We start from the raw sequence: 27,493 nt of genomic DNA on the forward strand, positions 1-27,493 counted from the left end.
ATTCTAAAAAGTAGCTGTATGATATTTCTTTTTAATGATAAGATGATTATGATGGTAGGATTTACCTAAAATAGATTTAATCATATTTTATTTTTTTTTGGAGGGGGGAAGGCAGGGCAATTTGGATTAAGTGACTTGCCCAAGGTCACATGGCTAGTAAGTGTATCAAGTGTTTGAGGCTGTATTTGAACTCAGGTCCTCCTGACTCCAGGGCCAGTGCTCTATTCACTGCACCACCTAGCTGCCCTGATTATAATTTTTAAAAACACTTCATGAAACAAAACCAGAATTCTATTAGAAAGCACCTGAAATTTTAAAACGAGATCTATTTCTGCCAGTTTTCAACTAGAATGCTTAGTTTTAGAATCGTGGAATGTGAGAAATGAAAAACACCTTAGAACCTAGAATGTCAGAGTTGGAAGGAACCTTGAAAACCATCATGTCCAGTCTTCTGCTTTCACTTATTCCATTCATCTGTGCTTTTATTCATTCCTACATTTAACAAATGTTTTTAAACATCTGCTAGGTACACAATCTTGGACTTGGTGTTCAGGGATGGATAAAATCTGAAAAAGAAACTGGTCTAGTCTCAAAGAGTTTACATTCTAGTAGGCAGACCCAACAGATAATTACCTATTTATTACATGATGAGTGCATAGAAGAGGTACAAAACTGTGTTTGAGATTTCTGCATGGAGCTGTGTTTATTGGCCTGGGAATCCTGAAAGGGGTACCACTTGAAGTGAGCTTTAAAGGATGGTTATTAGGAATTCCAGTGCCGAAAAGGAAAATGAAGATGTTCCAGGTGTAAAAAACAGCCTTGAGAAAAAGTGAGATGAAGACCAGAGGTGAAATTTTCTACTCCAGGTCACAGAATGAATGGCAGAGCTTGAACTAAGCAGAGAAAAGGTCAGGCTTTTCTAATCCCTCATGTTACTGAACCTCAGAAAGATCCAGTACGTTAGAGGTTCTTCATTTTTTTTTGCAGTCAGTCTGCTGAACAGTGCTTTTCAGAATAGTGTTTTTAAAGGCATAATATAAAATATATAGAATTACAGAGAAAACTGATCTATTGAAATAGTTATCAAAATATGAAAAAAATAAGTTATGGTCTCCTCTACAGAAGAGTCATTTGCCTCTGTGCTTAGAATTTTGCTTACAAAGTCTTTCTTCTTATGAAGAGCTTGTTTCTGGCAATTACTTGGCAAAAGGAGAGAGAGGGAGCTTTCAGAATATCTTCAGGCTCATAAACTGGGCCAGATCCTGCTTGGAAGAGAGGGAAGAATCCTGGATGGGCTTCCAGTCTTGGGGATACTGACACCTGAAGGGTCCGGGAATGGAAAGAACTTGGGGATCATTAAGTTCAAACTGTCCTTAACCCAAGGAGGAAACTGAGGCTGGAAGGGCATGATATGCTCAATTCATTCATTCACTCATTCATTCATACATTCTTCATTAATTCATTCTTTTATCCAACATTATTAAGCACCTAATCTGTGGCCAGTACCATCTTAGGTACTATGGGGGATTCACCCTAAGTTTAAGACAAAGTTCTAAGACTCTGAAACAGCTGGTAGTCTGACTGCAGAAATAAATACAACATAGTATAGAATGATGGACCGGATCAATTATAAGCTAAACATTACTTGCTTCACAAATATAAGTAGCAAGACAACTGAAAAATCTGAGGGTCTAAGTGGACTGCAATCTCATATGAGTCAACTGTGGGCTGTGGTGGCTAAGAAATCTATTATGATCTTGGACTGCTTTAAGAGAGATGTGCCATTCAGGATTTGGAGAGGTCCTCTCACTCAGTGTTCTTTTCACCTTGGGGGAGTCAGTAATGGAAGGTGATTGTCATATGCCTTTGACAGTTCTCATCTGGAGTATGGCATTTAGTTGTGGGCTACAGAGTTTAGAAAGGAATTTGATAAGTCAGAGAGTGGCCAGAGGAGAGCAACTAGGTTGGGGAAAGGTCTGAAGTCTGTGTTATATGAGGCTAGAGTGTATGAACTGAGCCTATTTAGCCTGGAAAAGAGAAGACTAGGGGCAGCTGACTGGCATATTCGATGGAGCACTGGAAGCTTAGTAGCTGTGTGATCCTGGGAAAGTCACTTAACTCAGATTGCCTTGAAGGAAAAAAAAGAGAAGACTTAAAGCAAGGACTTTATAAGTGTTTTCAAATTTTGAAGGACTGACCTGTGAAAGAAATCTGTTTGACCCCAGGTCCATAGACAGGAGCAGTGTGGGGAAGAGGCATTTAATTTAGTCTCTGTGTCCAATAAAAACCTTTCAAACAAGGAGAGTGGAGTGAGTTGCTTTTAGAGTTGTGTGGGAGTGAGGAGGTAGGTGGGTTTCAAACAGAGTTGGGATAATCATTTGTAGGGTATGTTCTTCAAGAGGATTTTTAGTTAGATGTGGTGGGTTGGGTCAGATGACTTTGGAGATCCCTTGTACTGCTGAGATTCTATGCCTTTGCTTAAGCAGAATTGATGAGAATATTGGTCAGTTGGTTATAAATTTATTAAGCCCCCACTATGTGCCAGGCACTAGAGGAACCCTGTGAATCACAGAGTATGTTGGTAGAGTAAGGGACTTCTTAGAGAGAAGCCACAACTCTTCCTTAGAACTGGGGATTGGATGACCCCTGAGGTCTCTTCCAGAAGAGATTCTCAGATCATTAATACAGTAACTTTTCAAAGGCAGCATTCAGAGCCCTGAGGCTCCCCCATTTGGGGTGTCAAGTCTTGTCCCCCTAACCAGGGATTCATTTGCATTAATGCCAACAAGGTAGTAACTACCAGCCTCCTTATTTATGGAGCCAGCAAGAGCAAGCGATGTTTATCTTAGCACATGGGTTTCCAAATTCACAGCTGGGCAGTACCCTGTCTGTCTTTAACATTTCTCAGCCTGCTGCCTGCCAGGTAGCCTGGGCAGCCCCAGGGATGCTTGCTTTCTCAGCTGCCTCTGAATGCCTCCGTAACTCCTGCTAAATTGTCCCCTTGCAATGGAGAAGAACCCCTGAGGGATCTGTCCAAATGTGTTCCCCTGGTCTCTTGGCTTTCTTTTTCACCTCTATCAGTTCTCACTATGACAACTGGGAAAGGGCTGGTATTTGAGTCTTTCTCACTTGTCTCCAGGCTTTTTTTCAAGCCTGGTCCACAGAATTGCAGAGTTAAAAGGAATATGTGGGTGTAGGTGGGTGGGGGTGGGACTGGGTTCTGGGCTAAACCTGAACAGCTGTAGCCTTCTCTCTTTACAGCATCCATTCCTTGCTCCAGTATAGTCAACCACTCTCCACCGGTCCCTCATTTCTTCCTTTTTTCATTATTTCCCTTGAGAATCTTAGACCTTTTGTTCTTTCAAATGAATTTTGTTATTTGGTCTAGTTCCATAATTGATATAGAACTGAATCTGTACATTTAATTTAGCAAGTGTCATCATTTGTATTCTATTGACAAGGTCCAGTCACAAGCACTACCCCATAAATTATTTGGAATTTTCTTCATTTAAAAAATTTGACTTTTGGCGCGGCCAGGTAGCACAGCGACTAAGAGCACCGGCTCCAGTGTCGGGGTGACCTGGAGATCAAATCCCGGGCTCAGACACTTAGCACCCATCCAGAAACACCTGGCTGTGTAACCTGGAGCAAGTTACTTAACCCCAATTGCTTAGGGGTGGCCAGGCGGCTCAGCGAGGCTCAGCGAGTAAGAGCACTGGCTCCAGTGTCGGGATGACCTGGATCAAATCTGGGCTCAGATACTCAGCACCACACCCAGAAATAACTGGCCGTGTAACCTGGAGCAAGTTACTTAACCCCGATTGCTTAAAAAAAAATATTTTATTTTATTTTATTTTGTTTTAACATAGTTTACATTTCCCACTTTATCCCATTCTCAGGGTCATTTCTTATTTTAAAAAAAGAAAAAAACCCCCAAACATTCAGCAAAACCAATTTTTAAAGCAATTTTAAAAGCCAGGTGTTATATGGCATATCCCACATCTGTGGACCCCAACTTCTGCACAGGAGTTTGGGGGATGGTGTCGTCTTATATCTCTTTGGGGCCAAACTTGGTCTTTATAATTTTGCAATATTTAGTTTCGGCTGTTTTGTTGTGGTTAATTTGCAGAGGCTTCTGACTTTCCTTTGAGCCACGCTGATTTACTCTGTGTATCTATGCTGTTGTATCTAGAAATATCTATATTTATGGTATCTGTATCTATAGATATATGTACGTAGTGGTTTGTATGCTGGCTATGCTGTTTCTCCCATTAGAATGTGGCTTTTCTTGTGTCCCCAGCACCATAGTACGATGCCTGTCTTATAGTCAGCATTTAATAAATGCTTATGGACTTGACTGTGTTTACTTCTAAATTTCTTTTTTTTTTTTTTTGCTTTTTGTAGGAGGGAAGTTAGGGCAGTTGGGGTTAAGTGACTTGCCCAAGGTCACATGGCTAATTTTGTGTGAAGTGTCTGAGGCCGAATTTGAACTCAGGTGCTCCTGACTCCAGGGTTGGTGCTCTATTCACTGCGCCACCTAGCCGCCCCTCTAAATTTCTTTTATGAATTTTTTGTAGCTCTCTACTAGTCTTCAGGATATGTTGGTAATTGATTTCCAGATATACATTTTGTAGTTATTCTGAGTGGAATTTCACTTTCTATTATCTTCTCCTGGGTTTTGTTATTGCTATGTAGAAATGCCATTTACTTTTGCATGTGTTTATTTTGTAAACTTCTCCTTTACTAAATCACTGCTAAATTGCTTTAATAAGTTAATAACTAGCCACGTTGCTAAATATATTATCTTTCTCAGTTTATTTGCTAATTTTCTATTAATTAATCAAACATCATATCATCAGCCAATAAAGATACTTTTATTTCCTCATATTAATGCCTTTAATTTCTCATTCTTGTCTTGTTATAACTAGCATTTCTAGAACTACATCCAATAATAGCAGGGAATGGGGTCATCCTTGTTTTATTCCTGTATTTGCTGGGAAAGCTTCTAGTGTTTCCCCATTATGTATAATAGTATTTTTTTTTTGTTTTAGATGTCTACTTTTGACCATATTTTTAAAAAAGGCACTTTTTATGCCTATTTTCTTTTGGGTGTTTAGTGTATGTGGGTCTTGTACTTTGTCAAAAGGATTTTTCTTCGTCTCTTCATATAATCATGTGGTTTTAGATGGTTTTATTTGTGATAGGAATAATTATATTGTTTTCCTAATGTTGAACTATCTTTGCATTTCCAATTTGATTTTGCTGAATCATTTTTTGGCTATATTACGCCAATCTTATTGCCAGTAATTTATTTAAAGTTTTTGAATCAATATTCCTTAATTATATTCATTGGACTACAGCATCTTTCTTTGCTTTGCCCTTCCCTAGTTTATAAAGTAGGACTATATCTTGTAAGAAGAGTTCGATAAGGTGTTTACTTTTTTTCTTTTGGAGGGGGGAAGGTAGGGCAATTGGGGTTAAGTGACTTGCCCAAGGTCACATGACTAGTAAGTGTGTCAAGTGTCTGAGGCCAGATTTAAACTCCAGTCCTCCTGACTCCAGGGTGAATGCTCTATTCACTACACCACCTAGCTGCCCCTTATAGGGTGTTTTCTTTCTTAATATTTGAAAATAATTTGTATCAGTTAGATATCATTCTTAATAAGTTTGATGGCATTCACCTAAAAATCATGTGGACCAGGAGTTATATGTTAGTTCCTTTACAGTTAGCCCAGTTTCTTAGTCTGAAATTTGTCTCTGATCTGTATTTCATGTTGTATTAGTGCAGGTATTTTGCTCTGTGTGTTCTACTTCTTTTAAGTTTTCTGGGTTTTTTCTGATATATATTTGTGGGTATTAGGCTCCAATATTTCTCATTTCTTCCCTTTTGTGATTTTACCTTATCTGTTCTCTAGTTTGTTGATTTGATTTTTATCCTCTTTTTAAATTAAGCAAGGGTTTTAAATTTTTTTTCAGCTTTTCCAAGTTGCTTCTAGGTTTCCAGTGGTTTGTGTTTCTGTCTTCAGAAATTAATTTTTGAAAATAAATGAATGAAAAAGTGTCTATCAAGTCCCTGTCCTCAAGGAGCTTATATTCTAAAGAGGGAGGCAACCCACAAAGGGGAGTAGTGGCCAAGGAGGGGCACTTTGGTCCAGAAAGTTACCAGGATGGTGAGTGGGGTCATGGAGGAAGACATTAGTACAAAGTTGATTTGATCTCGGTTCAAGTTTCCAGAAACAGAAGGTGGGGTAGGGAGGAAATAATATCTGTATGGGGGAAAAGTGGTTGCCAAAGTTATGGAGGAGCTGGCTGGAGAGTTCCTTTTCTTCTGTCTTGGTATCCACAGTGCCTTATACAATGCCCGTCATGTAGTAGGTACATAATAAATGCTTCTTGGATTGGGCTGTAAATCAGAGTCCTGACTGAGGGGTATACCTGATCACATTTGGAAAGGATTAGAGAAGAGGGCTCTTGCTGTGGTCAGGGTAGGTATCATGGAGAACGTGGGCTTGAGCTGAAACTTGAAGGATAGACATGGTTGGGAGTAAATGGGCTGGAGAGAGGGAGGGTAGAGCATAAGCTAAGCCTTAGAGCAGGCTTTGGAAAGGCCAAGGGTGGGGAAAGGTTATGAGAGTGATCTGATTGGAGCCGGGGTTCTAGGTGAGGAAGCCAGGAGGAGGGGATTGGTATGGAGAGCCAGGGTGCCTGAATAGAAGCCAAATGGATGATGGCTACAGGTACAAGTGTTGGGATGACCCAAGATATCCCTGGGAGATCCTGGCAGAGGAATCAGAGATTCATAACATAAGGGACCTCATATGGTCTAGGATGACCTCAGAGGTCATCTGGACCCTTTTGCAAAGGAGGTCTGTGAGACTGAGGAGATAAAATGATTCATTGAAAGTCACCTAAGTTTAAGAGTCAGAGGTGGAGTTTGAACCTATCTCCTCTGACTCCATGGCCGGGGGTCTTTCCATTGTATGATATAAGGGTGTTTCTCTGAATGGCACTAGAAGAGGCTATATGTATTTCCGGCTATCCCAGGTGATTGTGTATGTCTCTTACAGATGGCTTCAGTGACAGAAGGAGGAAAAGCTGGGGGTAAAGATGCTTCGGACCAAAACTTTGACTACATGTTCAAGCTGCTCATCATTGGCAATAGTAGCGTTGGGAAGACTTCTTTCCTCTTCCGATATGCTGATGACACCTTCACCCCGGCCTTCGTCAGCACAGTGGGCATTGACTTCAAGGTGAAGACTGTCTACCGCAATGAGAAGAGAGTGAAACTGCAGATCTGGGTGAGTTTTGAATGGCTAGAATTAGAACTAGAATGCTCCCCAAGGGCAGATTGGTCTCTTGGGTCTGGGCAAGAGCCTGATGACAAGTCATTGGGATGTCAACCACAAGTGAATGCGTAGGGCCTGGGTCTAGCCTTTAGGGTCCTTGTGTCAGAGCTGTGGTGATCTATCCAGAGCATCTGGGGTGCTCCCTTCATATATGCAGCTCCAGGAAAGCTACCCTGGATTTGAAATACTCTGTCGATCAATGCCTACTCAAAAACTATAGCTCATGAGCCCCCACTGATGTTCTTCTTTTATTATTATTATTATTATCAATTATTAGCCAGCCAGAAGATACATTAGTTCAGAACAAAAAAAAAATCTCAAGATTTGTTCTCTGATACCATATGCTATTCTTTGTTCCTGGAATACAGTAGCTAGAAAGACCTTACCCAACAAGAATACTTTATGCTCTTTTAGTGCATAGCCAAGGTTATGAAATACTATACCCAGTTAAGCAATAGCCAGCAAAGTGAACAGAATGTCTGTCTAAGATTAAGTCTATTCCTTTGACTATGCTTGTCTGGTGCCAATTCTGGGTTCAGAGTTCTGACAATTATCTGACTTAAGGTTAGAAAATTCCCTGTAATTCTCATTAAATTACTGCCTATGAGCCTCTGTTCCCAAAACTCATTTCAGGAACTCTGACTCTCTAGAACCTATAGGACCTGTGTGCAGGCCTGCACATAGGCTGGGCTGCCAAGATGAGCTTCAGTCTCCAAGTCCTCTTTGAATGGCATGTGGATGAAACTAGAGGCCAGAGCAAATGAAAGTAGGGAGGCCATCACCATCCACCCCTCCAGAGTTCCTTTATTATACATTTCTTCTAGCAAGAAAGCCTTACTGGTCTTTTTATATTTGCATCCCCAGCACTCAGCACAGTGCCTTACACATAGTAGGCACTTAATATTAATTAGGTTGCATTTTTTTGTCTCTTTCCCCTACTGACACCACTAGCTGCTAGGGTCTTCCCTCTGAGGTGATCTTCCATATACACTGTCTATATCTTGTATGTACCCAGTTATTTACATATTATCTCGCCCATTATAATGTGAGTTCCTGCAGGACGAGGACTATCTTGACATTTCTTTGTATCCCAAGCATTTAGCCTAGGGCCTAGCACATAGTAGGTACTTGATAAATGTTTTTGACTGCCCCAATTGAGAAAGGAAGACTCTAGGAGAATGTGGTGACTGTCTTCAAGTGCTAGGAAGGCTGTCATGGAAGAGTCATTGGACTTGACAGACCTTGAGGGTGGGATGAAGAGAACTGGTAGGCAGATTTGATGTAAGTTACAACTTGCTAATGGGAGCTGTCCCAAGGTACAGGAAGCTGCCATCAGAGGCCATGAGCTCCCCCTCCTTGGAGGTCTTCAAGCAAAGGTTATAAGGGGAGGTTGTAAAGACAATGATTGGACTAGATGGGTTCTAAGGTCTCCGCTAATACTGAGATTCTACATGTCTGTGATTGTGTGACTCAGCTCTTGAGGACCAAAGCTTCATTCTCCACTGTTTCTCCTCCCCTCCCCCATCTGCCTAGGACCAGAGTAGGTACCCAACAAGGACTTATTACTTGATGTCCTTTCGTTAGAAAGGTCTTTATTAATCCCAGATAGGCTAGTGATCAGATGGCCCCTGCCTTCTGGAAGGTGACAGTCTCAGATCCAGGCTCCCCTGCTGTCTTCTCTTTTCCAGTTGTCAACAACCAATCATAGTGCAATTCAGCAAAACCTTGTTAAGCTACTGTGGTGCCCAAGGCCCTGTGTCTAGCATGGTGTGGGGGTATAGAGGTGTATAAGCCACACCCCTGTCCTCAAGGAAGTCACAGTGCTAGTAGGGGAAAGAGGAGGTAGAGTGGCACATAGACAGAGCCCTGGATTTGGGGTCAGAATACTTCGATTAAAATCTTCTAATAACTACCTATGTGACCCTAGAGAAATTCCTTAGTCTCTCTGAGTGGGTCTCAGTTTCCTCATCTGTGAGGAGGTTGGGCTAGATTCCTTCTAAGGCACCTTATAGTTCTAAATCTGTGCTCCTGTATCCCTGTGATAAGTCAGTGCAGCCTATGAGTCTCAACTTCTCCATCTATAAAATGAGGACTAGATGGAAGTCCCTTCCAACTTTGGAGCCTGGAATCATAAAACAGATTGACAAATTCCAGACAGTGCTGAGAACATTCATATTTACCTGGAAACCATGTCAGCCCTGTGGTGGAGAGGCAGTGTGGTGTAATGGTTATATTACAGGACTTGGAGTCAGGAAGACCTGAGTTCCAGTCCATATCAGACACTTCCTAGCTGTGTGTCCCTGTGAAAGGAACTTCAACTTTCTGGGCCTCAGTTTCCTCATTTCTAAAATTGAAGAGGTTGGGCTCTATGACCTCTGAAGTCTCTTCTGGCTCTAAATCTATTATCCATACTGAGTCTGAGGATAGAATGTAAATTTATTGAGACAAGGGGACCATCTTACTTTTATCTTTGTATTTGCAGTATCTAGTACTTAGGAGATTAATCAATGCGTGATGATGAGGATGAGGATGATGATGAAGATGAAGAATATGATGATGATGAGGAGGAGGAGGCAGGCAGGGGAAGATCAGGAAGCCTTCTGGGAGGAGGCAGCCTTTAAACTAATCCTTTGAGCTCCCATATCCCTGTTACTTTATGATTTACAAAGAGTCCCCCACCCCCCAACTACTCTGTAAGGGAAGAAATGTGTGGTTGACTGTTTTTGACAGTGAAGGAAAGGGATTAATTCTCTCAATGTACTGGTCAAGTTACTCGCCCAAGGTCACACAACTAGTAAAGGTTGGAGCTGGTTGGGTTTCAACAGGCTGTTCTGGGTATGGGGGGGATAGGGGGATGGCTCTGGGGGCACTGAATGAGAGCTTTGCACAATTCCAAAACTTTTTGCTTGTTGTTTCATGGGATGCTGGATTTAGAGTAGAGAATGACCTTAGAGGTCATCAAATCCAACCTCCTAATTATACAGAGGAGGAAACTGAGGCATAGAGAGGTTAGGTGACTTACCCAAATTTATATAAGTAGTAAGTGGTAAAGCTGGTACTTGAACCCAGGCCCATTGTAACACACACACACACACACACACACACACACACATTCTATGTGTATTTGTGGCTATCTAACTTCTCCCTCTACACCAGACTTCCTACTCACATGGCTAGAAGGGGCTAGTTCCTTCTAAGAGGGCCAACTCTCCCCTTATCCCTTGATTTCCCTGGTACTGGGTCATTGCTTGTCATTCCCATTCTCACTTCTCAAGAACAGGAGAGTGACCCCCCAGGGAGTGACAGGAATCTTCTTCCAACTAGCTCTTATACAGATCTCAGAGTAGGATGCAAGCAAATACGTTGGCTCCCCCAGGAGGCGTCACAGCTGCTCCCCACACATACAAACCTACAGGCCCCCTGCAGGCTTCTCCCACCCCTCTGCCTGCTCCAGTAGGGCTTGGCAGCCACTTCCAGTGAATTGTTCAATTATCACTCAGCCAGATGGCTTCATGTGTCTCTCCCTAAAGGGAGAAGTTTCTGGAAGGCAGAAGGAAAAGGAGAAAAAGGACTTAATGGTATTGTGGGAAGATCCTGGGATCTGGAGGTGCAGTACCTATGTTCAAATTCTCAAATTCTAGATAAGTTACTTCTTAGCTCTGGGACTCTGAAAAAGTCAGTTTTCCTCAGTTTTCTTGTCTGTCAAAGAGAAGGAAAAATATATAATGTAGTTCACAGTTTGGTTATGAGACTTGAAGGAGATCATGACTGTGATGTAAGTGCTCTGGAAATTATAAGGTGTCATAAATGGCAGCCTTGATTATTTCTATCTGTCTGTCCACCTCTGTTTGTTTGGGGCAAGACCTGGGCTTTCATTTCTTTGGGGAATTTCAGCTATGTAAACTCCCTACACCGATGCGGATTGTTACTTTTTCTATAACATGTCATCTTTGTACCTGAGACACAGGAAGAAGAATGAATGACCCAGAACGGTACTGCCAGTGTGTTGGAGGCAAAGCCAGAGCCCAGGTCTTCCCTGAGTCCCTGGCTGGCTCTCTAATCATTCTACCACACTGCCTTTCATTATGTCCACCGTTGTCATTGATCTGATATTGTCTGCCACTATGGGTGAACTTCAAACAGTTCTCAGGCATGGTTGGGGGGAAGTTGTAACCATTGATAGAAGTTCAAATGCAGTAGTACAAATGGAGGGCTCATGTCTAGAGTGAGGGGGTCTGATCACCCCCACTGGCCTCTGTTTCCCAACCACATTTGGAATACAGGTTTCTGTTGTGGCTGCCCCAGTTTAGAGAGCTGTTGTTAAGCTGGACAGCGCCTAGAAGATAGTAGCCCTCAAGGAAAAAGAACTAGAGGTTGGACCCTAACAGAAGAGTCTGGGAAAGGGAAAATGGAGAAGAACGGGAGAGACGTCTTCAAGTACCAGAAAGGCTGTCCTATGGAAGAGTGATAGATTTCTTCTGCTTGACCCTGGAGGACAGAGTGAACAGTGCAGGGCTGGGGAGGGACTTTGCAGAGAGGCTAATTTTGGCTTAGTATTGGGAAAACAATGAGATGGATCCTGAAGTTGAGTAGGTTCTCTTGGAGAAAACAGTTTTCCACCATCAAAGATTTTTAAGCAATGGGCAGATGAGCCTCCCCTCCCCCAGGTTATTGTGGGAAAATTCCTGCTCAGGTATAGATTGGGCTAGACCCTGGGCAAGTTACTTCCCTCTCTGTACCTCAGAGGTTAGACTAAGGTCCCTTTCAATTCTGTGCTGCGATCCTATGATGCTGTCACTTACTTTACTTCCCTTGATCTCAGTTTCCTCACCTGTAAAATGAGGGGGGTAGGGGTTGGGTTAGGTGATCTCTGAGGTCCCTTCTAGAACTCAGGTCCTATGAGATGATCTCTTAGAATCCCAATGCCCTTCCACCTCTGATACTCTAGGCCTCTTTCCCTAACCCCCTTCATCTCTGATGTTTCCCTTCTTCCATGAGGAGCTGTTTTCTCTCCACCTTCCCCCCAGCTGCCTCAGTTCCTGGGGAAGTTAATTACATATCAGAGAAGAGAACATCCTCACCCTTGGGGCAGAGGGGAGGCCTCATTACCTGGGAGAGAGCCAGTGATTGGGAGAGAGCCAGGGAGCACACACAAGGATGGAGAGAGGCTTGGCAACCTCTGAGCCATCAGCCTCAGCTCAGGTCTGTGTACAGGCTGCTTAGCAACAGAACAGAGTTCCCACAGGGAGGGGAGGTGGGGAGAAATTAGGGGAGAAAGAGGAGAGGAAGGGGAAGGGAGAAGAGGGGAAAGGGGAAGGGGAATCAAAGGAACAGAGTGAGGATGAAGAGGGGAGGGGTATCAGGAGGAAGAGGAGGAGGGAGAAAGGAGAGGAAGGAAAAGGAGAGGAAGGGTGAGGAAGAGAAAAGGAGGAGGAGGGAGCCGAAGGGAGAAGAGGGGAAGGAGGAAGTGGAGAAAGGGGAGGAGAGTGAGGGTAAGGAGGGGAGGAGAATAGTGAGGGGGAGGAGGGTAGTGAAGGGGAGGAGGAGAGAATGGGAAGGAGAGGGAAAAGAAGAGAAAGGAGGAGAAGAGAAAAGTGGAGGGAGGGAGAGAAGGAGGGAGGGGAAGAGAAAGGGAGGAGGGAGATGAAGGGGGAGGGGAAGGGAGAAGGGAGGAGGGTAGGAGGGAGTAGAGATGGAATGGAAGGGAGAGGAGGGGAGGGGGAGGAGGGCTCTCAGCAGCTTCTGAATAGTGCTGGAGTTGGCTACAGCTAGAGAGAAGGTGGCCCTGGGAACGGGCTTTTGCAGAATTCAATTACAATTAAAATTTAACAAACATGTATTAAGTACTGATTGTGTGCAAAGCTCTGGAGACTAAGACAAGGCCAGCTGTATCACACTTGGTGTTCCATCTTCCATCTCCATGCTTCTGCAGGAGCTGTTCCCCATGCTGGATTGCAGCCCCTTCTCACCTCTGCCTCTCAGATTCTCTAGCTTCGTTCAAAACTCGGTTTGAGTCAATCAGTCAATATGCATTTATTAAACTCCTACCGCATGCCAAGCACTGATTGCACTGAGGACTGGGGATGCAAAGAAAGACAAAAAGCCCATTCCTGCCCTCAGGGAGCTCACTGTCTTAATGGGGGAGAGGGATAAGGTACAAACACCTGTGGACAAACGAGATAGATGTAGGCAGAGGGAAGGCATTAGGGTTAGGGAGCACTGGGAGAGGCTTCTTGCAGAAAGCTGGAGATGTTAGCTGAGACTTGAGGGAAGGGATCTGTGGCAAGAGATCTTTTCTGATCCCCTCAGGAACTCACACCCTCTCCCCCAAAAGGACTTTGAGGTGAGTTTGTGTAAATATAATTTCTTATCTGAATACTTGTTTCTCTCCCAAAAGAACATAAGATCATTGAGGGCAGGGATTGATTCATTTTCTTCTTTGTAGCTCTAGAGTCTAGCAGCAGGGGGCACTTGTAATGATTGTTGATTGATTAATTAGGAGGCTGTAAAGAAATGAGGTTGGACTATATGGCCTCTGAGTTTCCTTCAAGCTTGAAAAAATTAGATCCTACCAGAGATAGTGGGTTAAAATTAGCCCTTAGACAACAAGCATTTATGAAGCACCTACTGTGTGCCAGCCACTGTATTGGATGCTAGGGAAAGGCTAATATATAATCCCTTGCTTTCAAGGAGTTTTATTCTGGGGGAAAGATAACATGCAAACAACGAGGCAACTAAGTATTGCAGGAGATAGAGTGATAGAGTGGAGCAGGAAATAAGGAAGAGTTGAATTCAAATCTGGCCTCAGACTCTGACTAGCTTTGCAATCCCGGGCAAGTGACTTAGGTTCTGTGTGCCTCAGTTTCTTTTATGTAAAATGGGGATAATAATAGCACCTACCTCTCAGGGATTATCGTAAAGTTCAAATGAGATAATATTTGTAAAGTGCTTTGTAAATCTTTATATAAATATCTGTCATTAACTCCTAATATACAAGAATATATAGAATGCAAACTCAAGTAATCTCAGAGAGAAGGCACCAGCATTAAGGGGGATTGGGAAAGGCATCTTGCAGAAGGTGGGACTTTAGCTTTCTCCACAGCCCCCACCTTGTCCCTACCCAGGAAGGCTAGATGTGGCTAATTAAGATGAAAGAGCAGGTGTGGAGGCAGGACACTGAAAATCTTGCCATTTCCCTTCCACTGCTGGAGTTTCCTGCAAGAAGGGACAGACTTAATTGGGATTCCGAGGGTAGCATTAATAACAGAAGCTGTCCCAATTAGCTACATATCTCCTTCTTCCATCTCAGTCAGTGCCCAGTATATAAGGCTTTAGTCATCAACTAATAGATCATTTTCTCCTCCCACCTAACCTTTTATGTCTGGTCGCTCTCCTTCCTCCATTAGGTTAGGGGGAGCAGTCACAAAGCACTCTCATCTCTTTTCCTTGTTCAGATAGTCAGCAAGCATTTATTAAGTTCTTACTATATGCTAAGCATTAAGGATACAAAGAAAGGCAGTTGCCACCCCCAGCTGTCTCTGGTCTCAAAGAGCTCATATTCTAAAGGGGGGGCAGGGAGAACCTCCCAGTAAATAACTAGGTTGGAAGCCAATCTCAAAGGGGAAGGCATCGTAAATGAGGAAGACTGGGGAAGACCTCCTGTAGAAAGTGGGACTTTAGCTGGGGATTGGAGGAAGCCAGGGATGGCAGGAGGTAAAGATGAGGAAGGGGAGATTCCAGGAGAAGGGGACAGCCATAGAAAATGCTTGGAGGCAGGACCTGGAGTGTCCAGTGCTAGGAATACAAGAAGGCCAGTGTCACTGGATGGTAGAGTTCATGGAAGTGGGGGAAACAGTCTTTCCATTTCCCTTAACACACACAAACTACCTTGGACAGTTCTCTGCCTCCAGAATGTTCCCTCCTCCTACCTCCATGCCTTTGCTTCATTGTTCCCTGTGGCCACAGTTTTACTTTCTTCCCCATCTTTTAAACTCTTCCCCATCCTTCAAAGCCCACATTAAATGCCGCCTCCTGGAGGAAGATTTTTTTTTTTATCTCTTATAAGTAATGATTGCCTCAAATGCACTAATCACATTATATTATATGTTACAGTTTCCTTGACTTTTGTCTTATTTTTCTACTAGACTCAGCTCCCCAAAATCAGGCACTGGGACTTATCTAGACTTTCTACCTCCCCCCAGTACTGAATAATGTTGTGCTTCATTTTTCTGTAATTTTTTTTCATTTATTTTCTGTATTTTCAGTCATTTGATAAGTATTTGTTAATTGAATGGGCCACAATTTCTATATCTATCAAATTGATATAAAAATCTCCCACCTGGGGCTGTTGTGAGGATCAGTGAGTCAGTCAACAAGTATTTATTAAATGTTTAGTATTTACCAGGCACTGTGCTGATTAATGGAAATACAAATATAAGCAAAAAAAACAGACAGTCTTTGCCTACAAGGAGCTTACATTCTAATGAAGAAGACAGTACATAAAAAGGAGCTGAAAAGTTGTGGGAGGAGGGAGAAAGAAGGTACCAGGCTTGGGCATGATGGAGAAATCCAGAGGAGTGCCACCTGGTGGTAAATGAAGAGATTACTGGCCTGGATGCCCTCCTAAAATAAGGTCAGTTGAGAGACTAGATGGGAAATTCCATTGTTAATGGAAAAGCACTTTATAAATTGTAAAAGATCATAAAAAGTGAGATATTAGTGTCAGTTTTCATTTTTCAAAATGTTTATTGATTTCTTCTGTTCTTATATCATTTTCATTTTCCATTCCTCTCCTTCATCCAGAGGACCAAAAGAAAGAGGGGAAAGAACAGGCAAGCAAAACTAATCAAAACGTCTGCCAAGAGGGAGATGTTTTCACATATCTCTTCTTCGGGGCCAAACTATGACATTGTATATAAATCATTTATTTTTATTAATTCCAAACAGTCCAATCCATCAAATAGCTACTATGTGCCAGGTACTGTGCCAGAGTCTGGGAGTGCAAAGAAACAGTCACTGCCCTCAGGGAACTTACATTCTACTGGAGGGTTACAGCATGTAGACAGATAATTGTATATCCAATTATTTGAGGAGAAGGGAGGAAGCAAGCACTGAGCTACTGCAGAGGACAGAAAAAGAAAAGCTTCTTATAGGAGGTGATACTTTGAAGCAAGTCACAGATACTAACAGGCAGAGGGAGGGGAAAAGAACACTTATCAGGGATACATCTCATACACAGAAGTAGCAGCTGGAGTTCCAAGTCTGGGGACTGGCAAGTGAGCCAGTGTGGGTACCATATTGAGCGTGTGAAGGAGAGTAGTATGTAATAAACCTGGGAAGGTTAGTGGAAGTCAGACAATGAAGAGTTTGAATGCCAAACTGAAGAGTTGGGTCATGTTATCCTTGAATCGATAGGGAGTCATTGGAGCTTTTTGAGATGGAGAGTAATATGGTTAGAATTGTGATTTTGGAAAATTATTTTGGCAGATGTTTAGAGAATGGATCAGAGAGCTTTAAGGTTGAATGTTGAGAGTTCAGTTAGAAGGCTGCTTCAATATACCAGCCAAGAGGAGATGAGACCCTGAACTGGAGAGGGTGGGGTGGTAGTGGAGAGAAGAAATACACAGACTTAGGAAGCACAGGACTTGGCAAGTTACTGGATATGGGGAATAAGGGAGAGGGGAAAGCCCAGGATAAGTTTGGGGTCAGGAACCTGAGTCACTGGAGTGGTGGTGCCTTCAACACAGTATAAGAGGGGATGGATTTCAGGGAGAAGACATGTTGAATTTGAGAAGCTGATGGGCCCTAGAGGTGGACCAGGAGGCAGGTGATATAGTACGGGAGCTCAAGAGAGAAATATGGGATGGACATGCAGATCTATGAGTGACTGGCATAGAGATGATTCTTAAATCTATAGGAGCTAATGAGAGAGAATAGGGAGCCTTGGGAGACATCCACAGTTATGGAATAATAAGAAAAGGAGACTGAGGAGTGGTCAGACAAGTAGGAAGGGGAAGGGGTTATGTATTTATATAATACCTACTATGTAGTAGGTACTATGCTAAAATAATATTTTACAAATATTATCTCACTTGATCCTCACAAGAATCCTATGAGGTAGGTACTGTTATCCCCATTTTACAGTTGAGGAAATTGAGACAAACAGAAGTTAAATGACTTGCCCAGGGTCACACAGCTAGTAAATATCTGAGGCTGGATTTGAACACACATCTTCCTAACTCCAGGCTCAGCACTCTATCCATTACACCATAAGCTGCCTCAAGAAAAGACCTTATTCTAATTGTCCAGACCGGATAGATCACAAACCCAAAGAGGAGGGAGTATTTGGGTGGTGAAAGTGGTCAGCTGTGTCAAAGGCTGCCAAGAGGTCAAGAAGGTTGAGAATTGAGAAAAAGCCACTGTATTCATCAGTCAGTGAACAAGCATCTAATTATATGTTTACTATGTAAGTGTCAAACATAGTCCTAAGTACTGGGAATAGAAACAGAAACAAGATGAATGTCGGAGTCCCTGTCCTCAAGGAGGTTACATTCTTATAGGGGAAGACAGCATATAAAAGAAATCAGAATGGAATAGGGGAAGAAGGAGGAAATCCCATGGAGATAAGTCAGCAGTGTAACTGAAGAGGGATGAAGACATTTTTGGCCTGGGCTTCCTCCTCATGTTGAATATTCTGGGAGGAACCAGCCAATCAGAAATAAAGCATGGTTTCTATCTCAGATGGAAGATGGTGTACTATAGGTACAGAATGAGGCATATATTTTTAAACATAGTAACATTGATTTGTTTTTGTTGATGGCACTTATTTGTTATAAGGAAAGGTTCTAATTTGGGGTGGGGAAGATGTATGGAGAGTTACTGGAAAATGACAGATTTTAAGTGCATTAATAAAAATTTTTAAAGAAAAGTATTTGTATAGCCCAAACTGCTGTAGAAATTCCCAGCTTTGCCACTGACTATCTGTGTGACCATGGCAAGATACAAGCTCTCTGAGCCTCCAGGGAGTTCCTTCCCTGTAGATGAAGGGCTGGCCTCTAAGGCTCCTTCTTTTTCTAGATCTGATTGTTAATTCTATTTTTCAGTTAACATTTATTAAGTGCTTCATATGTTCCAGACATTGTCTTAAGTGCTAGTCAAAAGACTGCCTACCCTTGAGGAGTTTACAATCTAATGGGGAGACAACATACAAACAAATCTCTATACAGGATAAATAGGAAATAATGAACAGGGAAGGCACTGGAATTAAGGGCAGTTGGGGGAAGGCTTCCTGTAGAAAGTGGGATTTTAGTTGGAACTTAAAGAAAGTCAGGAAAGTCAGTAGTTAGAGCTGAAGAGGGAGAGAATTCCAGGCATGGAAGACAGCCAGAGAGAATGATCGGAACTGTGAGATGGAAGGTCTTATTCATGAAATAGTCAAGAGGCTAGTGTCACTGGGTGGCAGTGTTGGGGACTAAGGGGTAAGAAGACTGGAAAGTAGGAGGGGGCCAAGTTAGGAAGGACTTTAAAGTCCAGTCCCTTTGAATTTAGCCAGGTTTGTCTGCCTATGGTAGACACAGAGTACACTGGCAGACCTGTCTGTATTCCAATCCTTTTCTGTTGGGTCACAGTCTTAGAGAAGCTGGGCTCACTCCCAGGCCTTGAGTATAATGATCAGCATTAGCTTTCTTGGTCACCATATCCCTTTGGTGACTCATACTGTGATCCATTAAAACCCTCAAGTCTTTTTTTTTTAATAGAAATGACTTTCTAACAGTGTCTCCCCTAACTTTGGAGGTTGATTTTTTGAACCTGTGTCAGACTTTACATTTACCATTGTTATATTTATTAGATTTTATCAGCTCTGGTCTTGTGTTTTGACTTGTCAGGGTCTCCTTTGGGTCCAATGTATAACTCTTCTTCCTGTCTTTGTGTTATCTGCAGACCTGATAGTTGGATCATCAGTCAAATACTGGTCTTGCTTTCACCTATAGTATCTCCGAATACCATACGAATAAGTTTCTCGGAGTGGAGATTGTTTCAGTCAGTCAATAAACATTTACTAAGTGCCTACTATGTGCCAGATACTATGCTAGGGGCTGGAGATACAAAGAGAGGCAGGAGATGGTCCCTGCTACCCATGAATTCAAAGTCTCAGCCATTGTATCTATGTCTTCAAGTATCTGGCACTTAGTAGGTGCTTAATAAATATTTGTTGAAGCTTTCTGCAAATCACAAAGTGCCTAGAAAAAAATGAGCTATTATTATTCTCTATTACTTAACCTAAGTTATTGCCTTAAAATGTTCAACATCTAGGGCTAGAACCCTTGGACACTCCACTAGAGACCTCCTCCCATTTGATATGGAGGCATTGATGACAATTCTCAGTCTGGCCATTTTACCAATGCTGAATGCCCTTCAGGATACTCCATCGCTCAGCCCACATCTTTCCATCTTTTCCACAATCACAAATGGACAAAGGGGTACAAAGTTCTCCAGGATGTGTCATATTTTGGGGGAGGGGAGCCAGCCTCCAGTCTGGAATCACTGAGTCCCCTCAGCTGTTTCTGGGCATCCCATTTGTCTGTGTGCCTTGGGTGGTTGTCAGCTCCTACCTTCCCAGGTCTGGTTGCACGTGACTCTCCCTCTCCCCTTTTGTTTATGTTCTCAGTGTAGCTGCATCTATTTTGGGCTGTCAGGTGGCCAAGTGTGACCTGAAGCTGGGAAGGGTTGTTTTTCCTTTTTTTCCCCCTGGTTGTGTGTGTGTCTGTGTGTGTGTGTGCGTGCGAGTGAGCTCTTTGGTGGGTGATGTCACTTTTCCAACACAAGGTAGGGCTCTCTTTGTGGAGTTCTCTACAGATTCTCATCTGCTCTTCTGCCCTCCTGCAGCAGCCCCTGTGGCTGGCATAAGTCTTTTACCAAGGCTTTGATGATTTTCTGTTGTGTGCCCAGCCTTGTGCTGGGTACCTCTGGGATGGAAGATAGAGAACTGAAAGGGGTTTTAGGTATCATTGATTATTATAGAGAGGGAAAATGAGGCCCAGAAACAGGAAGAGACTTACCCAAGGTCCCATAGCTAGCAAGTATCAGAAAGGATATTTATATGCATGTCCTTGATCAATGAATGAGTGGAAACTAGTTTATCAGGAGCACTGTCCCAAGTCCTGCTAACACAAATAGCAAAGCAAGGAGTTTCCATCCTAACTCTAGAGTACCAGGGGATTTTATCACCATCCCTTCTTCAGGAGTATGAGCAGCATTGGTTTGATAAAGTGTCCAGAGTTTGAAAGGGATGGGGGATGAGGTGGCTATGGCAGGCAATGTCCCCAGGCTTGGTCACCAGTGATCTATACAATTTCTGAAGCATCCCACCCAGGTTCCTATGTACTCAAAGCTTGGGGTGCCTGAAGTGTGGAGGCTGGATGGTGTGGTGGAAGGTGGAGGCCCCTGTGATGGGCAAAACCTCCCTCTTTATGTCAGTAAAAACTCCACTCAGATGTCACTTCCTGCAGGAAGGCTTCCCTGATTCCCTCCCTGGTTCTCTCCTCCAAGATATTCCTCCTAGGCTCTCACAGAGCGTTCCCCCTCCACCTCCTTCAGTGTACTCAGTCTTGCTCCAAATTCTGGTTATTGGTGGGTCTCTTGGGACCGCTTCCTAGACTGTGAATTCCATGAGGGCAGGGACTCATCCAGGGGTGGGGAACCTGTGGTCTTCTAGGTCCTCGGGTGTGGTCTTTTGAGTCCAAGTTTTACAGAACAAATCTTTTATTAAGGGGATTTGTTCTGTGAAGTTTGGATTTAGTCAAAGGGCTGTACTTGAGGACCTAAAGGGTCATATGTGGCCTCAAGGCCACAGCTTCCCCACTCCTGGACTAGACCTTGCTTTACAACTTTACCTCTCCAGGGTGGAACATTGGACTCAATATACAGTAAATGCCCAATTAATAATCTTTGGGTTGTATTATGCTTTCTCAACTTCATTCAATGAACATTAAGTGCCTACTATGTACCAGGTACATAGAGAAAGGAAGTGTGGTATAATGGATAGGAAACTGGTTTCAGAGCCAGTTCAGGGTCTGGGTTCAAGTCCTGCTGGTGTATTTGACAACAGGAGGGTCTGGGTTCAAGTCCTACTGGTGTATTTGGCAAACTGCTTACCATTCTCAATACTTCCTGATTGATACTTCATAGAAGGATTGGAGGAGACAAGGGCTGAATGTCTTCCCAAACCAGAGGTTCAATGATTCTGTGACCACATTTGGAGAAGTCTTCTTGAGCAGGGAGACCAGGAAGGAGATTGACCACAAGCAGGACCTGAGCATCCTAGTCCTGGAAAAGGCTTAAAATATTAGCCAGTCCAATCCATTCCTCTTATAAATGAAGAAAAAACTCAGCCAGGGAAGTGACTTGCTAAGGTCACACAGTTCTAAGTGGCAGAGCCAGGGGTCATTCCAAATCTGGAGCACCTTCTACTTCAAGAAATGTCTGACTGAGAACAGCTGGTGCTCGCTTTCTCCTTTTATTAGAGAAGTGGGGGCCTGTGGGTTTGGAATGCTGTATATATCATCTGATCATGGTGCTTTATCAGGTTTTTTATTGTCATTCTTTGTTTTTTGGCTTCACTTTTTCTTTGGCACAAGGGAAAGGCTCACTGCAGTAGGGAAAGGCTATGTGCCAAACTGACAGTATCTAAAAACAGAAGGCACAAGAAAACCCTAAAGGCTCTACTGTTCCCCCTTTTCAGTGGAAATCTGGCATCTAGACCCATTGCTTGATCCCACTGCCCTCTGATCCCTTCTGGATTATTGTGTTCAGTCCTGGGTTTAGGAGAGTGGCCAGAGGCTGGGAATGGGATGGTGAGGGGAGCCTGGCCCCGGGCCACAGGAGAATCAGTTGAAGGAACTGGAGGTATTTAGTGGGTAGAATAGAAGCACCTTGAGAGCAGGAATCACTTGGTTTTATCTTGAGATCCCTGGGTGCTTAGCACAGTGCCTGGCACTCAGAAGGGTGCTGAATAAATTTTGAACTGAATGAGTTAAATTAAGAAAAGTGTTACAGGGGCAGCTAGGTGGTGCAGTGAGTAAAGTGCCCTCCCCGGAGTCAGGAGGACCCGAGTTTGGTTCCAGACTCAGACACTTAACACCCACACAAAAAAAAACTAGCTGTGTGACCTTGGGCAAGTTACTTAACCTCAATTGCCCTCCAAAAGGCAAAAAAAAGTGTTAGGAGAGAGTGGAGGGACCCCCACTTTAAGTGTCTGAGAGTCTGTTGTGTTGAAGAGGGATCTGGCTCATTCTGCTTCACTTCAGAACCAGGAATGAAGGAGGGAAGTAGATTTGGGGTTGATGGAGGTCAGCCCTTGTGGGTAGTGAGAGCTTCCCCAGAGTGGAAGGGGCTGCTCTGGCTTAAGGGGAGGGCAGAGGGAGGGCTCCCCCTCACTGGAGCTGCTAAGTAGAGGCCAGATGGCCCCTTATGTGAGATGATGTGGACATGGGGGAATCTTGTTGGACCTGATGGTCTCTAGGGTCCCTGCTGGCTTCAGGACTGACTAAGCTCTGAGGGCCAGGATTGGGTCTCCTGCTTACCCTGTCTTCTCCATGATACCTAACACAGCCAGTACCAACAACAGCAGAGTGCTTGACCAAACTGCCCAATAGACTTTCCTAAAATGTACATCTGACCCTGTCACCCCCTTCCACTCAGTAATCTCTAGGGACTCACTACTGACTCCAAGATAAAATAGAAACTCATTTGTTTGGCATTTAAAGCCTCACCAGTTTAATGCCTTCCTGTGCACTGGTGGATTCAACTAAACTGGTCTGCTTGTTATTCCTCGAATTCAGGACTGAATCTCCATCCTTCAGCTGCTCCTATGCCTAGAATGAATCCTCTCCTTGCTTCCCTAAAGGGTCAGCTCCAGCTAGACTCCCCATCAGTCCTTCCCTGGCCATCCTCTCCTTTCACCTAGTATCTACTTTGTGTAAATTACACACATACACACACATACAGAAACACAGAGCGAGATCTCAGAAGACAAGGACTGTTTGATATTTGTCATTATACATTATACACGGAGGCTGGCATATAGTAGGAGATTAATAAATGCTTATTCAATTGAATTTGGTGGGGGTGGCCATGATGATGAGGTCTCCATTCACCTGTAGGCATGAAGGCCCTGGGACTTTTAGGCCAGGGATGAGAATGGAATGACAGCAATGGCAGCCCCCCTTCCACAGCCCTGGAGGCTTCCCACCAGCACCAGAGGCCAGGGAACCACTGGATGAACCTCAAAGGGCTGCCCAGTTGGGTATTGCTAGTGAGAGGCAGTGAGGGAAAGGATGGAAACAGCGGTGGGGAGACCCAGGTTTGAATTCTGGGTCTGCCACTTAAAAATAATGCGACATCAGACAAATTACTTCAATTTTCTGGTCCTCATCTTTCCCATCTGTAAAATGGAACTTGAGAGTTTTTGTACTACCCAGAGTAGGCTGTGAGGAAAATGCCTTGTAAAACTTAGAAATATGAATTAGTGTTATGATTATAGTCCCTGCTTTGCAAATGAGAAAATGAATAAATGTGATTATTAATAAAGGGTTTGTGGGAAGGGCTGACTTTGGGCATAGAGATAGAACAGGTTAATCAGAGGAGGCTTTCTTGGAGGATGGATGAGTGGATAGATGAATGGATGGATGGGTGGGAGGACAGATGGATGGATGTATAGATGGATGGGTGGGTAGATGGATTAGTTGAGTGAAGGAAGGAATGAAAAGTATTTCAGGATTCTCTCTCTGTGCCTGGCACCATTCTGAAGTCTCTGGATACAAGTATAGGAGTGAGACAGACATCCCCTGCCTATAAGGAGCTTATATTCTTACGTGAGAGTGGAGAAAATTTTCATGTTTAGGGGAGAGTGTCTTGAACTGGTTAGGGTAATCTTCATTTCATCTGCTGTGTCTGGAAGCATTCAGAGCCTGATGGAGGGGAAGCTCTGTGTTCTGGTGACTGGAGTCTGGGTGTCATCCCACAGCAGGTGCTTGCCTGAATGTCCAGTCCCAGGGCCCCCTCCCTACCTCTTCTGGAACCTTGCTCTCTCCCCACCCCCAGCCAGGTTTTGGGGCTTCATACATTATAGGTACTTAACACTAGTTTGTGGAAGTGAATTGTGGCAGCTCCTCTTCTTCCACACCCTCCCTTCCTCCAAAGGTACAGGTGGCTCCCCTTTGTCTCTCCTGCCCTCCCTTCCCCACCCTTATCCTCTGAGAGCCTCAGGTAGCAGCAGATGGCAGATGGGCGAGGTGTCCTGATAAGGTCTAGTTTGTGTGTGTGTGTGTGTGTGTGTGTGTGTGTGTGAAGGGGGGAAGGGGAAAGGGATCAGGGGGAAAAGTCATCCTCAGTCCAAGAGGCCCCATTTCACTACACTAACAGCTCAAAGCCTGCTCAGAGTTCTCTTTAATTTCTAAAATACTTTATTAATATATTTTATTTTTATATCATTGGTTGTGTGGCTTCTTTCAGCTAATTTCAGCTGCACATGAATAGGAAAGGAGATGCAGGTTGGTAGAAATAATCAAAGGTAGAAATAATCAAAGGATCAATTTAGGACAAGGGGGAGAGGGTTTTGAGAGCTGAGGTTGAACTGATTAATTGAAAGGTCAAGACTGGAAAAGGGGGACAGTGAGTTTTATGTAAGGTGATGGTCTGGGAGGAAAAGGAGAGATAATGGGACTATAGTTTACAGTGAGGATAAAGAAAATATTCAGGAAGGATGAAGCAGAGGGAAAGATGGAAGGCTAGGAGAGTATAGTCAAAGAAGGGAAATATCAGAGTTCTAAATGGTGAAGTTGTGCATTTGTGTTCGATGACAAGGTGAAGGCTGCAAAGGTCCTTGCATGTGACTTAAGACCATATGATTATAGCTTTAGAACCAGAAGGGATGGCAGAAGACATAGAGGTCAAGTCTCATTTTACAGATGAGGAAACTGAGTCCCAGGGAGGTAAAGTGACTTATCCTATGCCTGTTTGACCTTGGACAAGTTAAGTCAAGCATTTATTAAGCACCTACTATGTGCTAGGTCCTGTGCTAAGCACTAGGAATACAGAAAGGCAAAAAGAAAAATGTTCCCTGCCCTCAAGGAATTTACAGTCTAATGAGAGAGTCATGCAAACAACTCTGGACAGACAAACTATACAGGCTACCCAGAGGAAAGGCACTGGGCTTATTTTAGCTGAAACCTGAAGGAAGCGAGGAGGCAGACAAGAAGGGAGAACTTTCCATGTATGAAAGATGCAGCCACTGAAAATGCCCAGAGTTGGGAGATGGAGTATTATCTAAGAGGAAAAGCAATAAAGCTCATGTCGCTGGATTAGAGAGAACGTGGAGGTGAGTGGGCCTAAAAAGACAGAGGGAGGAAGGAACCAGGCTATGGAGGGCTTTGCAAGACAAAAGAATTTTAAGCTTGATCCTTGGGGCAGCTAGGTGGCGCTATAGTGGGTGGACACCCACCCTGGAGTCTGGAGGACCTGAGTTCAAATCCTTTCTAAGACACTGACTAGCTGTGTGGCTCTGGGTGTGACACCCTGATTCCCTGCCCTCCTTTCCAAGGAAAAGAAGCAACAAACAGCTTGATCCTGGAGGGTAATAGTGAGCCACTGGGGTCTACTGAGTGTCTGCATGTGAGTGAGTGAGTGTGTGTGTGTGTGTGTGTGAGTGAGTGAGTGTGTGAGTTGAGTGTGTGTGTGAGTGAGTGTGTGAGTGAGTGAGTGTGTGCGTGAGTGTGTGTGTGTGTGTGTAACATGGTCACTCCTGTGCTTTAGAAAAAAATCATACTTTCAGTTGAGTGGAGGATGGATTGTATTGAGGAAAGATCTGAGGCAGGGAGACCAACCAGCAGCTGTTGCACTGATCCTGAAGTCTGAGTGCCCAAGATCAGACCTTTCTTCTTGGTAGAGATTGTGTGTGTGTGAGTGTGTGTGTGTGTGTGTGTGTCCATTTAGCCCCTCGACTTCCAGGCCCTGTGTCTGTAGATGTCACTTCTGCTGCCCCCTCCCACTTTGTCCCCAGCATTCAGGGTTGCTAGGTAATGACTGCAGACAGGTCTCCAAACTCCACTCATGTGCTTTGCACCTTTCTCTGTAAAGTCTCTCAACTTGCTGTGAATGACGAATGTTGTTCCAGGCTCTGAGCTCAGGCTGGGAGGACCCTACAGTGTCAGGCACTGGGGGGCAAGGAGCTGTTCATCGAGCATCCGGGACTCAGGAGTCTACCCTGTAGGGCCTGAAGAGCTCCCCGCTTGGGACTTGTTTTTTTGGCTCTGGAGGACAAAAGTAGGAGCAATGGGTAGAAGTGAAAAGGATTGGGGGGCTGGGTGGTGCAGTGGATAGAGCACTGGCCCTGGAGTCAGGAGGACCTGAGTTCAAATCCGGCCTCAGACACTTAACACTTACTAGCCATGGGATCTTGGGCAAGTCACAACCCCAATTGCCCTGCCTTCCCCCCTCCAAAAAGCAAAAAAAAAGAAAGTGAAAGGGATTTAAGCTGGAATCTAAGGAAGAACTTCCTGACAATCAATGGCATGGGTGATCTTGAGATATAGTGAACTCCTTGTCATTGGAGGTACACAAGGCAAGCTGAAGAACCGTTCTGGAGAGAGGTTGTGGTGGGGACTGATCTGGCAGGTGCAGATTGGACTGAACGACCAGTGAGGTCCTTCCCAGCTATGATGCCTCTTTTCTTTCCCAAGGTGCCCAAGGCAGTCATTCCACATCCAATCTGTGCCTAAATGAAGGGAGCTGGGATCCTAAGGGATTTTCAAGGTCTTCTAGTCCAACCCCCTTCTTTTTACCTTTGAGAAGCCAAAGGCTCAGAGTTTTTAAATGATTTGGCCAAGATCACACACATAGCAAGTGGCTCCTTAGGGATTTGAAGCCTCTGATTCTGAATCTAGCATCCTTTCCCCTGTACCAGGCTTCTTCCCAAGCCAATACTCTTGCTAAGGGTTAAGTTACTTGGAGGAACCACTTAATTCCTTGCCAAGACTGGGAAATTACAGACCTGGGCTCTAATCCAAGTTCTGGTCCTAAATGACTGTTACCTTGGGTGAGTCACAAACTCTCTGAGACTCAGTTTTAGTTTTGGTTCAGACTTGTGATCT

The 27,493-nt window shown here is 43.9% G+C and overlaps 1 protein-coding gene across 1 annotated transcript in view; it reads left to right on the forward strand.

The window, feature by feature from the left end:
• The window catches only part of LOC138165350 (ras-related protein Rab-3B), a 57,444-nt gene that overhangs the window by 3,732 nt on the left and 26,219 nt on the right, over positions 1-27,493 (forward strand). The window contains exon 2 of the mRNA XM_069093582.1: positions 7,068-7,298. Within this exon, the coding sequence (XP_068949683.1) occupies positions 7,068-7,298 (231 nt within the window). The remainder of the gene's footprint in view (positions 1-7,067; positions 7,299-27,493) is intronic.

This window comes from Petaurus breviceps, unplaced genomic scaffold (assembly GCF_028583685.1).
Source record: "Petaurus breviceps papuanus isolate PSGF00001 unplaced genomic scaffold, PetGlider_PUasm1.0 208, whole genome shotgun sequence".
In the NCBI taxonomy this organism is placed as follows: domain Eukaryota; kingdom Metazoa; phylum Chordata; class Mammalia; order Diprotodontia; family Petauridae; genus Petaurus; species Petaurus breviceps.